Consider the following 12429-nt stretch of genomic DNA (forward strand, 5'->3'; position numbering starts at 1 on the left):
AGAACTAAAATACATCTAGATACATCCATTTCTGCGACAAATAATTCCGAACGGAGGGAGTAGCTTTTTGCGCCATTGGCGCAACCGGGTCACCTAGTAAGATCTAAACACAAGAGGTGTTGAAACTACAGCTCTCAATTAGAATTCACTACTCTGCAAAGTTTAAGAAAAAGACACAAGAATTCGCTAGTTTGCATTCCAACAAACGACACGAACTTCAGGTCATCGAATCGGGCGGGGAGAAGCTTCTGTACAGACCCAGAAGAACCGTAGTATTTATTGTAGCAAGGAGACTTTATTCTACACGGCTACCGTAGTTCATCGCATACGTTAGCATTTGCGAGGAGTTAGGAACTTCAAAAGAAACCATGGAACGTGCATTCAAGAGAACCCAAAAGTGTTTCCTCTAAACAAAACTTCGAAGTGGATGCGTTTGCTGGTGTACATTTCTTCTTGATCACTTCCGCTTAGCACTCTCTTCCGCTCTAGTGAAAGCATCCGTCAGCACATCAACAGCCCAATCCTTGGCATCCTCCTGCAGGGCAGAGATGTCAAGATAAGTTGTCTTAAGCATCAAGCTCTACAGCGAAAGGTAGGTCAAACCTTAAAAACGTATGCAGGCGGTAACTCCACTGAGTTAGATAAGGATGCAGGTAAGATAACCACATTAGAAAAGAGATGACTTGCTGCCTGCCCTACCAACACGGAGACTTGAAAAGAGATGCGGGTAAGGGAGAACCAGACAAAATTGATTCGACGCACGCTCACTCACAAAAATATCGAAAAGTGATACAATATTATAAACCTTGCTTTTAAGATGAAGGCATGTTTGACTGACTAACTAATGCCTTCAGAATTACTACACTGATGAAACAAAATATATATGCCGAAAACTGCAAGCTTGTTTCCTCAAGGTGTACTTTGGTTACAAGTTCTATTATACTCTAGAGTAAATGTCTACCACAATCACTCAAATCCCGCTGAATATAATCTAATAACTAATGAGGACACGAGGTAAACCAAACATGTGAATAATAACTAACAAATCTAGCACCATCATGCACGGGTGACCTTGCTAGTTATGTATAGCAGCAAGTTGTTGAAACATGGAACATCAGTATCTACTATGCATCAGCAATACATCTGTTTTCAGCACGGAAGCAAGACAGTGGATCCAATAAACTAACTCCACAGAGATGTAATACACCATAAAAAATCACAGAATTATATAAAAATGCATCGATGAGATGATAGTGAGGAAGTTATGTCTGCTACTTACCAGCCGCATTTTTTCCCCAGTTCTTAAGCGGGCATGTGGACGAGCTAACTTTGATTCAAAAGGGGTCCTTGGCCTGACTTCTTGGATTTCATCCCACTCTTCACGCGAAAGCATCCTTACTGTTCCTTGCTCAGGGTGACTATTCTTAATCTTGCGTTCCCTCCTTTCTTGGTCTGTAGCTTCATGTTCCTACCCAAAAAACATGCAACTAAGCTTCAGAGCATGCCAATTTCAGAACAGACAGAAGATTTTCTGAATACATGCAAACAATGCCGAGTTAAACTATTTGATCGACATATACAATATGCAGTAGGTAGACAATCTGGCAAACATCAGGATTGATGATTACACGACAAGGATGTATCTCTACTACCTAAAAAAAGGTTTCCACTCCCGTAAAAAAACCGTTTTGCTTCATCCGACTGTTTCGCTTCCCCTCCCCTTCCACCGTTTTTTCTGGTCTTTTCGGTTTTCTGATCAGTAAAATCCTTCCCTTCCCCATCCGAGCGCCTCCTCCTTCCCTAACACGGACCGATCTCACCTCCCAAACGCTAGCTGTAGGGTTTCGGGCCGCCAATCACGCTCAGCTGATAAGATCCCCGTCACCAGCAGGGGCAGGGTGCCGAGGAGAATCTACTGGATCCCCGCCGTAGCCCCCATGCTCCCTTTCCTCGTGGCCGGTGACACCCTCTGCCCTAGCCGCGCCACCTCGGCCATCACCGCCACAGAGCCTCCTTGTCGCCTCGGACTGATCTTCTGTGCCAGGATGGGTGCGACAACGAAACCTCCCGGACATCATGATGTCAACCCCAACGCCGTCTACTTCAATCACATACATGCCGCCGCCGCCGTCGTCCCGCACCTGCACGCCGCTTCAGGACGGTTCAGTGCACGCCAATGACCTCCTCGGCCCAGGTAGTCAGACAACTGCATCTCTCTAATTGCTTTCTCTTGATCTCTCCTTTTTTTTTTCCTATCTCCTGCATCTCGCCCGCCGGAGCCGATTTTTCTGCAGGCTACACGACAAAGCTGAGCATGACAACAATGTTAGGCGGCTGTCTCAGTCATTGATGAAGAGTCATGTAGCAGCAACCCGTAAGGACTTGTACTGCTCAAAACTGCAGGTTAGTTCTCATTGTGATTGGGAATATTACAGTAGAGAGTCAAACTTCAGCTCTCGTTGTTGTGGCATTACAATGTCATACCTAAACACTTTCGCTCAGTGCCAGAGGACGCACCAATAAAACAAAACCGAAAAATAAACTGGGTCTTTCTTCTATTCTGTCAACCTATCTACTGGTTTGGTTGCTGAATGTCCAAAATCACAAGCCTGCTGAAAAGGTAAATCAAAGTATCAGGATTTTGCGTCGGAATCGGTGTATTTCCACACTCACTTGAGGTGATTGCTTGGTCTCTTGATGCTTAAATTATGTTAGTTGTTTTATTATCTAGATTTTTTGTTTTTTTCCCAACACATCATGAAAAAGGAGAGCACAACAGATTTTTTAGCTTTCATAAGCATGCATCTATTAAGCATACAGCGCAAAGTATGGCTTAACACCAGTACAACTCTGAGCAGGGAGAAGTTCTTGAATTAGGAAACTGAGTTCAGAAAATGTTGTAGTTGAAAGCTTCAAAGTAAAACTGGAAATATCATTTTTATATGCAAAAAAGATTAATCCATACAATTTTTTGGTCACTGTACCATTTAATACAGTAATTGAGCTACTACATACAGAACGATCCTTCTCTTTTAGGAAGGGAAAATGCTGTACCTGACCTCTGTTTCTATATTATGTGAACAAACAGGTATTCAAGAATCTGAAGGAGAGAAGAAATTATTATAATAACCAGGACATGGCTAACTTAGCAAATCTTATACTGAAGAAGTGTGGTGGCCTCCCTCTCGCGGTCTCCACAATAGGTAGCTTCCTGGCAACCAAACCGAACAAGAGCTATGGGGTGGAGAAATCTGAACAAACATATGAGTGATGCGCTTCAGGTCAATCCAGAGCTTGCAATGATAAAAACAGTACTTGTCTCAAGCTACAAGGGTTTACATCTCAAGCTTCGCTTTTTGTATTTCTCCATTTTTCCTGAAGGCGTGACATTGAGTGGGCACGCTTGGTGAGAAGATGGATTGCAGAGGGATAAGACAACAGAAGAACTAGGGAACAGTCACGTCACTGAGCTAATCAGCAGGACCATGGTCGAGCCATCAAAAAAGGACAGGCCTTAGCGCCACCGGGAGGATTGTTATTTTTGCAAATTCTTGATCTCATTTGCGAAATCACGATCTGAAAGTCGACAGAGGAAAATCTTGTTCGTCACAGGCAGGCAAAGTTCATCACCTTGCTGTAAGCAATAGCTGGTTAAGAGAGAAGAATGCATTCAAAAGTGCAGCCCGGAACTGGTATGGCATCCGATCATTGCCAGTATTTGGAGAATGGAAATCATTCTTCATTTCTGATGATATGAGATTCCTTTGGGTGTTAGATTTGCAAGATACAAAGGGTCTAGAGGATCACCACCCCCATCAAATTATAAAGCTTTTTCACGTAAAGTATCTTTCGCTAAGAAGATGTGGTCAGCTTTTGAGGCTGCTGAGGCACCTAGAAACGCTTGATATCAGAGATACACAAGTAATCAAACTATCTTGTATAACTATTATAATCTTTGGCCTGATGTGCTATTGACTTGCTTTTCTAAAAATGAAGCTTGATGTGTGCATGTAGATTATAAAGGTACAAGCTTACATTATTGATGTGAAACCACCAAAATATTTTTTACACCCGTGCGGGCCAGCCTGGTCGGGCCGCGCTTCCTCTTGGTCGCCGGTTCTGTACAGGAGGTGCTGCTGGTGGCGGAGATCTAGTTCGGGCGAAATCCCTGGCCGGCCATGACCGGCCGCGCCGACGGCGACGCCTCAGGGCGCCGTTTCCCTCCTTGGAGGCGTCGGTATGGACTAATCTCCTCACTTCACCTCCCCCTAGGTTTCCCAGGCGAAAGCCCTAACTCTGTTGGGCGGCAGCGGCGCTCACGGCGCCGTTCCCTTCTTGAAGGCGTCGCTTTGGGAACCTTGGGGTTGGGTGGCGCTTGTTGGTGGTGGGCGATAGCAGTGGTGCGGCCCTTTCCTAGCATGGATTTATGTCCGTTGCTTGGAGATGGAGTCGCGTAGGTGGAGGTCGTCGGCTGGCGTCGTGGTGGCGTCAATGGCGTAGGACCTGCCAAGGCTCGCGTAGGTGGAGGTCGTCGTTTGGCGTCGTGGTGGCGTCGATGGCGGAGGACCTGCCAAGGTTGTCACCTCAATCTGCTCTAAAGATGGACCAGTGGAAGATGGCGGCGACGACACATGTGAGTGCGTTAGACCGGTTTGAGCCCCGGACCCGGCAGATGGCTCGGTCGCGGCCTCCGGCTTTAGATGTTAGGCTTAGGTGAGACGTATGGCTATGTGGCCCAACTTGCACCCCTTCATCATTTGGATAGGAGTAGCGGCAGATGTTGCCAAGATGGCGGATTCAGGCATATTGCTGTTATACTTTGTAAGGTCCTCAAGAATAATCAATAAAATGGCCGTATGCATCTCCCAGATGCAGAGGCCGGGGGTCATCCTCCTTTTCGAAAAAAAAGCAACGCACGGGCAGTTACCTAGTAGTATATCTTATATGAAATCTAGGTGACTAGTTCATGAAATAACTAAGATAAATTCGTTCAAACATTTCTTGAATGAAGCCATTAAAAGGGGACACAAAAAGTCAAACTGCAATATCGAATAAAAAAGCTATACCTGGATAACACAACATTTAGAGATGCTCTATTCACTACTCTACCATGGATAGATGATCATTTCATCCAATAAAGAGTTTCTTGGAAAGTCTCTTCTCTAAATGGATTTGATGCATTGTTGACAATAGGTTACATTTCTAGAAGCTCACATCTTACAAATCCAAAGTATTCACTAACGCACAATGATCGCCCTTAGCACTTCACATGTATACAGTACGCAGATCACATGATTAGGTATGTGTTCAATCCTAAATAAACATGTTCAGTCAAATGCACGGCAGCTGCATCTGCAATTAACCCTAGCGAACAGAGGAGTGGGGGCGGAGGGTACCATCATGAGGAGCTTGGTGAAGAGGGCTACGGCGGCGGCGGTGAGGATCATGGGCAGGGTGACGGAGTCGAGCCATTTAAGCGACTCCGGCGTCGGCACGAAGAACTCGTCGCGCCCCGGGTCGCGCCGACGCCGCCGAGAGCGCTCCCGCTCCGCCACGCTCAGCCGTAGAAGGTTCCCCGTAGATCCCTCGGCCAGCGCGGCCTGCCTCATGGCCGCCCCTCCCCGGCGCAGCACCGTCCGCAACATCGCTGCGTCCACGCCGCCGGCGACTTAGACGGGACGACGGGGCCAGGGAAGTGGAGCAGTCTTAGGGGAGGTGCGCGTCCTTCGCCGTCCGCGCGCTCCCAGGACCACCTGTCGACGGACGCTGCGCCGCTCGCCTGATTCCCCCCGGTCCCGGCGGCGGTCGTGTTTCGCCGGCGCTTCAAGAGGGAGAACAGAGACCAAGCAGGCACAGCACGAATGGGCCTATAATGGTCGAGGGGTGCGCCTGAAGCGCCTCCCTAAATGGACCAGGCCCATAAGCACGTATGCACTCACTCTATACGTACTCCCTCCGGTATTTTTTTTAGAAAAACATACTCCCTCATGTCCTTTTTAGTCTGTATATATATATTCTGTTCAAAGTAAAGTATGTCTACTTTGACTAAGTTCATAAAAAAATACTTTAATCAAACACATAGAAAAAAGTATCAATTCACAATGCCAAAATAATATTGTTAGATTTGTTATGAAATGTAGTTTCATAGTACATATATTTGGTATTATACATGTTGATATTTTCTAATATAAATTTGGCCAAACTTTAAAATGTTTGACCTGACCAAAATCTAATACACATAGTAAAAAGGACCGGAGAGAGTACGTCTATCAGACGCCCCTCGTAAACAAAATAACGTACGTCCATCACACACTGCTGCACGCGTATAAGCACGTAAACTAGGTACTCTTTTATTTTCTTATTATCTAAAAAAGTATTCTTTTGTGGATGCGGCATTTGGCTCCCATGCTGCCCGGGCATGAACAGTAAAATTGCTAAAAAAATTGCAAGCAAGATGCTCAAATGCGTGATTTCCTTGAAAATTTTGATGAAGTTTAGACATTTGAGGAGCTCATGGCAAAAAAAATGCATATTTTGGCTGTCGGGTAAACTTTTGAAAATTGCACTATTCACGCCAGATTTTGCTTTTTGTTTTTTTGCCACAAGCTCCTTGAACGTCCAAACTTCACAAAAATTTGCAAGGCGTTCACACATGGGAGCATCTTGAACCACAAAATAATTAGGATTTTTTTTGAATTTGTTTTCTATTATTTTGATTTTACCATTCACTGGGTGCATCTGAGCTCGAGTTCCGGATTGACCTATCTTTCTTTTGTTTTCTTTTTCTCTTCCATTTTCTCTTCAACTTTTTATTTTCTTGAAATTTTCTAACAAATAGATTAGGAAACTTTTAGACGAATGTCCAACATAATCTAAAGGTAGTTTTAAAAATTATGTGTATCATATTTTTTTAAAGGTTTGTTGTGTGATTAAAATGGTTAACCATGTATTTAAAAATGTTCACGTATTTAAAATGGTAATCATGTATTTAGCCAGCTGGGTATGAGGATTACCGGCCAGTCCAAGCGTTTGGGCTCTATTTGGGACGGCCGGTTGGGTGACAATTTTACATCCGGGTAGTGGCTGGGCAGGCCACCCGGGCGTTTGAGATAGACATGGGGCTTTTGGTTTTAGATGCTCTGACCGCACGCCCGCTGTTACGAGTAGCTTTTTAGATAGTATATACCACCACTGCGAGTTTGCGACCAAGCCTTCTTCTACTGGGGCACTCGACTCATCCTACCACGAACAAGTAGATGGAGAATCCCGGGCAGCAAATCATGTCGGTTGAGACAACCTTCCAAGAACTTCAAGTGGCGGAGCGAGATGGAATCTATTAGGGCGAAAGATAAAATAAGAGTGTTTGGAGGGGCCAAAAGCTAACAAAGTTTTCATCTAAGCCCTCCCTAAAAAAATTCCTTCACAGGCTGGTTTGTTTAGGGGGGGGGGGCAATGCCCCCCTCCCCAGCAACACACATAGCTCCGCCGTTGAACTTGATGTCTCGGTCTGGAGAGATCAAGCCACGATGCGCTCACTGTACGTCGGTATTGGCATGATTTGCCCGTACATTATAAGTTACTTTGTTCTCGTCGGAGCAATCCTGTCATAACACAATAAGGGGCAATGGTACCCTGCAGACGTTGAGCAAGATAACCTTGACGGCATCGAAGGCTACCAAGTAAACTCTCGCTTCTTCAAACAAAAGATAATTGGTATATCCATTTTTCTCACTCCTAATTTTCACAATGTAGATCACCATGTCGTGCACACTCATGCTTGGGGATGTCCTTTTCATCTTCATCCGGACCGTAGTCGTGCACGTGCATGGAAGAAGGGTTACCGTTCGGGCAAAAGTGGGACATTTGACAACCAGTAGCACACCAAAATATTCAAGAAGGATCTGGTACCCACACCATTGGCAATGGTGGCGATGCTATCTAGTGCCGCGCTAGCGCACATCTTCAGCCAACTGACATGGTACTACGTAGCTCTACTTTATGTACTGTCACGACCGGCTTTTCGGGATATTAATTTTCCAGAAAAACGGCATTTGTGCTCACCAGCCTCAGGATTACTGTTAGCTGATGAGGCACCAACTTGATACAAGAATTCCAAGCAAAGTACAAAAAATGTAGTACAAGACCATTGTGGCCTAGGAGTACAACACTTGGTTTCTAGTGGTTGATGGCGGAAGCGGTTTGTGGTTCATCTGCGTCTATGGGACTCCATTTTCCACAAGAACAGCTGACCAGGATAACTCCTATCTTCGCGAGGCTGCTATCGTCAATACGTAGGTTCCGGGGCTGTCACCGCGATGCTTATCTCCATGCGCGAAATCTGGCCAAGACAATAGCCAGGGACAAGTCAGTGAGTACGTTTGAATGTACTCGCAAATATTAAGAACACGGGTATAATATAATAAGAGACAATCATGCTCTGAAATATTTATGGTCATAACGTCTGTCACGAAATGAACAAAAATCCGTGATGCACGCATGCAGGTAAAATATGAACATGTAATACGGGAGTAGAAATAAAAATGCACTGATCGAGTGTCTGAAATGACTCCTCGAAAGGGTGCAAGTAAATTAACAATGCCACAGTCGGGCGTCTGAGCGACACCACATAAAGGGCTTATAAAGGATAAATAAATATCAAACATGCCGCAGTCGGGCGTCTGAGCGACACCACATAAAGGGCTTATATAAGAATAATCACAGTGAATATCCAGGAGGTAGAACCGTCCCAGGGATATTCAATAATTCAAATAATGTAAATGGTTAGTCCATGGTAATAATAAACATAATCCTCATATGTCACAGGTCATAAACAAAGTTCTGATATATCCGTTTCTCCATCCGCAGACCGTCACTGTGTTCTAGTTTAGCCGTTCTCCATCCGAATACCGTTACTATGATCCAGTTTAACCGTTTCTCCATCCGAAAACCGTCACTGGACCCATCTCAGACTGAAGTCCTTACCCAAGAACATGGCTATCCGAATGGATATATCCTCTGCAGAGGGTGTACTATTTACCCACGAGTAACGGATTTATTTAGCCCATCGGGACTAATTCCGCCTACGGCCTTTTAATTGAAAACACGCCTGACCTGCACACACCAGCTTAACTTACCGGTGTCTGGAATCACCCACGACACCCGCCAAGCAAAACTCTAAGTGGGGAGGCTACAACCTCGACGTAGCATGGGATCAAATTTATATTCGCGCGCTCTAAGGGGTGCCCCCCTCTTGGTCCCAACCGGAAACACCCATGCCCCCGGACCAGGTGGCATGCCTACCGGATGCACCCGGTATCTTCCACCATGGTTTCTCTGTACGGTGTGTGCTTTGGTAAGGGGTTGACAACTTACTGAACCATACCCTACCTGCGGTAGGGGCAAGTGGTAGTACAAAACAAGTAGGGGAAGTCACTGAACAAGACTCGACCTACGACCGACTCAGGTGGTCCAAGTGTTCTCCGAATGATTGACATAACCAATATATTACCATTAACAGATAGACTCACCACTCATCAAGCCTCACCATGCCATACCGGACATACTCGTCTCAACGAGGAACTAGGGACAAGCTCGTGTCTACCCAAGACCACGACTTTCCCGGCTTCCTTCCGGTATGCATGAGAAGCTCACGAGGATGATTACTAACACCAGCATATCCATTACTAACAACAAAACATCTCCGATATGCACTCATGCGTGTGACTGATCGATGCATAGCAATAACGCATGCTCCAAGTCAAAGTGGTGTTGTAACTGTATCAAAACACCTCACGAAAATATTATGCCAGAGTTCAGAATGCTTGCCTTTAAGAGTATGCAAAGGGTGCACTTTTTGAAAGCTTTCTTCTCTCTCCATTTTCCTATTTTGCAAAATATTCAAATAACAAATATTTCAAACACAGTACAAAAAGTTGTCCCAAATATTTTTGAAATAAATCTTAAAATAAACTAGATGCAATTTGAGAGAGGTAGGAAAAAGAATCAACTCATTTGGAGTTTTATTTTAAAAGTTATAGCCAGTCAAAGTTTGGTCAAATCTCTGTTTTTAATAAAAACCAGAAAAGAAAACGTTTCGGGGGAGAATGTGTTTTCGAAACAGAGAAGACGTACTCGGGACTTATGCGCCTTCACTTAACCAGAGTGGACGGCGCGCGGGTCACTGACAGTGGGTCCAGGGGGCCACTGGTCAGGTTTGACTAGTCCTCTCCTCCCTCCTCTTCCTCTGCCCGAACGGAGCGAGACTCCGGCGATCGCCACCGATGAACGGCAGCTCCCCACGGGCATCCGAGGGCGGGGATGGACCTGCCAGACCGGGGCGGTCCTCTCGGTGGTCGTTGGGTCGACGGTGGTGGGAGGAGTCGCCGGCGGCGAGCTCCGCGGCGGAGAGGGCTACGGGAGTGAAGTGAGTTTTGGGCTCCGGTGGTCTCCGATCGAGGCTGAGGCGCTGGGCAGCTCCGCAAGAACAAGGGGAAGCGATTGGTGGCGCTGCATTGGCGGGGAAGTGTCTGGTTGCGACGAATGGCACCGGAGGGCAGCGGCGGACGAACCGGCCGGAGTTGGGGAAGATGGCCTCTTCCAGTCAATCCACGGCTAGGGGAGAACTAGGGGGAAGGCATGAGGCCGCTTGAGCGCTCGGAGGGGCTCGGGGCCTCCTTTTATAGGCGTTCGAGGCTGATCCCGCGGCGGCCGTGGATAAGAACGCCGGCGACAGCCATGCTATAGCTGCAGGGCGACGTGGCGGCGACGGGCGCGTGCCGACGAGCTTCAGGATAAGCTCGAGCTGTTCACAGAGGCAGCTGGCGCGCTGGTGTGGTTTGGGCGGCGCCGACCATGGTAGGAGCTCGCTGCCGACGCCGGCGTGCCGCCAAAAGCTCTGCCAGCGGCGTTGCAGGGCGCCAGAGGTGGCGTGGAGAGTGGGCGAGGTTAGTGCGCTGCTCTGTAGGCGAGCCAGGGCCATGTGCGGGACGCGGCGGGGGCGGCAGTGCGACGCGGCGGCTCGGTGCGCGCGCGTGCAAAACGTGCGCTCTGGGCGCGCCCAGAGCACGCACGGGACGTGCTCGACAAAATGCCAGGGCAGCCTAGAGCGCGAGGGTGAGGCTGGCAAATAACAGGACTAGGATAGAGATAGCTGGGAGTTTAGTGGACAAGGTTGCTGGGTCAGTGGAACAAGATCATAGTGTAAACTAGGAAACATGCCCAAAACTGACTGTGCATACCAAGTGTTCGACAGAATGCCAAGTGCATTTAGGCAACTCTTGGAGTGGCCAAAATCTCCAGATCAGGGTCTCTCTAGATGTAGGTGATGATGGCAAGATCATATGGGCAGAACCAGAAACTTGCTAGTGCAAGTTTTGCAAAACTTCAGTTTTGGACAGAAAGAACAAGGTCTCATTGCATGCACTTAAAATCCTCCAAAGGGTCCACTCTCCTGGACTTAAGGGTTTGGTAGGGAGGGCTTCAAGCAGGAAAAAGCTCAGGGTCACTAGAGCAAAATAAAATAGGGTTGCAGTACAAATCACCAAACTGGACCAGAATGAAAGAGAGGTTGACTCACTCAAATTTTTCAAAGATCAACACTGGGTTTTTGCATGAAGATGAATTATATGCATCTACTGACATCTCCAAACACTTGGAAGAATTTTTAAAGGAACATTTAAATAGGTTGTAGTGCAAAAATGACTACTGGACCAGATTTGAAAAGTTGATGTGGAGCTCAAAATCCCCAATAACCAAAAGACATTTTTGCATAAAGGTGATGTGGAAACATCACATGACATCCCCAAATTTTGGTGGAAATTTTAAATGCATTTGTCAAAGGGTTGCAGTGCAAAACAGGCTCCAAATTCAAAAGAAATCATTTTAAAAGAATAAAGCTCTGAGAAAACAAATCTTGCAATTAAATCCACTGATAAAGAATTGTTTTATGGAGAGAGCATTCAAGTCCAATAATCCTTTTGGAAAGTCTCCACTTGAGGTAAAAATCCACAATATCAAAAGGGTAAATCTAGACAAATGGAAAAGTTTTATTTCCTGGCAAAATTTTAATTAATAAAACCAGGTCAAAAATTTTGGGGTGTCACAACACTACCCCCCTTAAGAAAAATCTCGTCCTCGAGATTTGTTAAAAGCCTTTTTGAACAAACATTGCATTTACCAAAAGAAATCCTTTTACTGTGCACAAAAAAATGTGGCTACAGTGCGAGGGCAATAAGTGGTGTAAAACCACAGTGTGGTACACTGGCGTAGCGTGGAAAAATACAAGGTCGGGGAGGAACGAGATATTTCTACGCGGATACAGTAATTTAGAATAAATTCTAAATTACTAAAACACGCTGGTCGCACCCGAGAGCACAGCGCTCTCTCTGGCTGACAGGTGGACCCAGGGCCCACTGTCGTCCTCTTCTTCTA

General features: G+C 46.3%; 1 protein-coding gene across 2 annotated transcripts; it reads right to left on the reverse strand.

The window, feature by feature from the left end:
- Positions 1 to 161: 161 nt before the first annotated feature.
- Positions 162 to 5879, reverse strand: LOC109786301 (uncharacterized). 2 transcript variants are annotated; one of them, XM_020344880.4, is made up of 3 exons: positions 5397 to 5873; positions 1280 to 1468; positions 162 to 535 (listed from the first exon to the last, which is right to left on the reverse strand). In XM_020344880.4, exons 1-3 carry the CDS (start codon positions 5643 to 5645, stop codon positions 458 to 460), a joined length of 516 nt encoding a protein of 171 aa, XP_020200469.1. In that variant the 5' UTR covers positions 5646 to 5873; the 3' UTR covers positions 162 to 457. The 2 variants fall into 2 exon arrangements, with proteins under 2 accessions (XP_020200469.1, XP_020200470.1); XM_020344881.4 differs by lacking the exons at positions 162 to 535; positions 1280 to 1468 and adding an exon at positions 1511 to 2308 and having other exon boundaries at positions 5397 to 5879.
- Between the last annotated feature and the right edge of the window lie 6550 nt (positions 5880 to 12429).

This window comes from Aegilops tauschii, chromosome 5 (genome assembly GCF_002575655.3).
Source record: "Aegilops tauschii subsp. strangulata cultivar AL8/78 chromosome 5, Aet v6.0, whole genome shotgun sequence".
Lineage (NCBI taxonomy): Eukaryota > Viridiplantae > Streptophyta > Magnoliopsida > Poales > Poaceae > Aegilops > Aegilops tauschii.

Coding starts and splice junctions, on each gene's coding strand:
- LOC109786301 (XM_020344880.4), bottom strand. CDS start 5,645: ATGTTGCGGACGGTGCTGCGCCGGGGAGGGGCGGCCATGAGGCAGGCC. Junction 1,469..5,396: donor TCACCAAGCTCCTCATGATG/GTACCCTCCGCC, acceptor TTTTTTGGGTAG/GAACATGAAGCTACAGACCA. Junction 536..1,279: donor CTGGGGAAAAAATGCGGCTG/GTAAGTAGCAGA, acceptor TCTGCCCTGCAG/GAGGATGCCAAGGATTGGGC.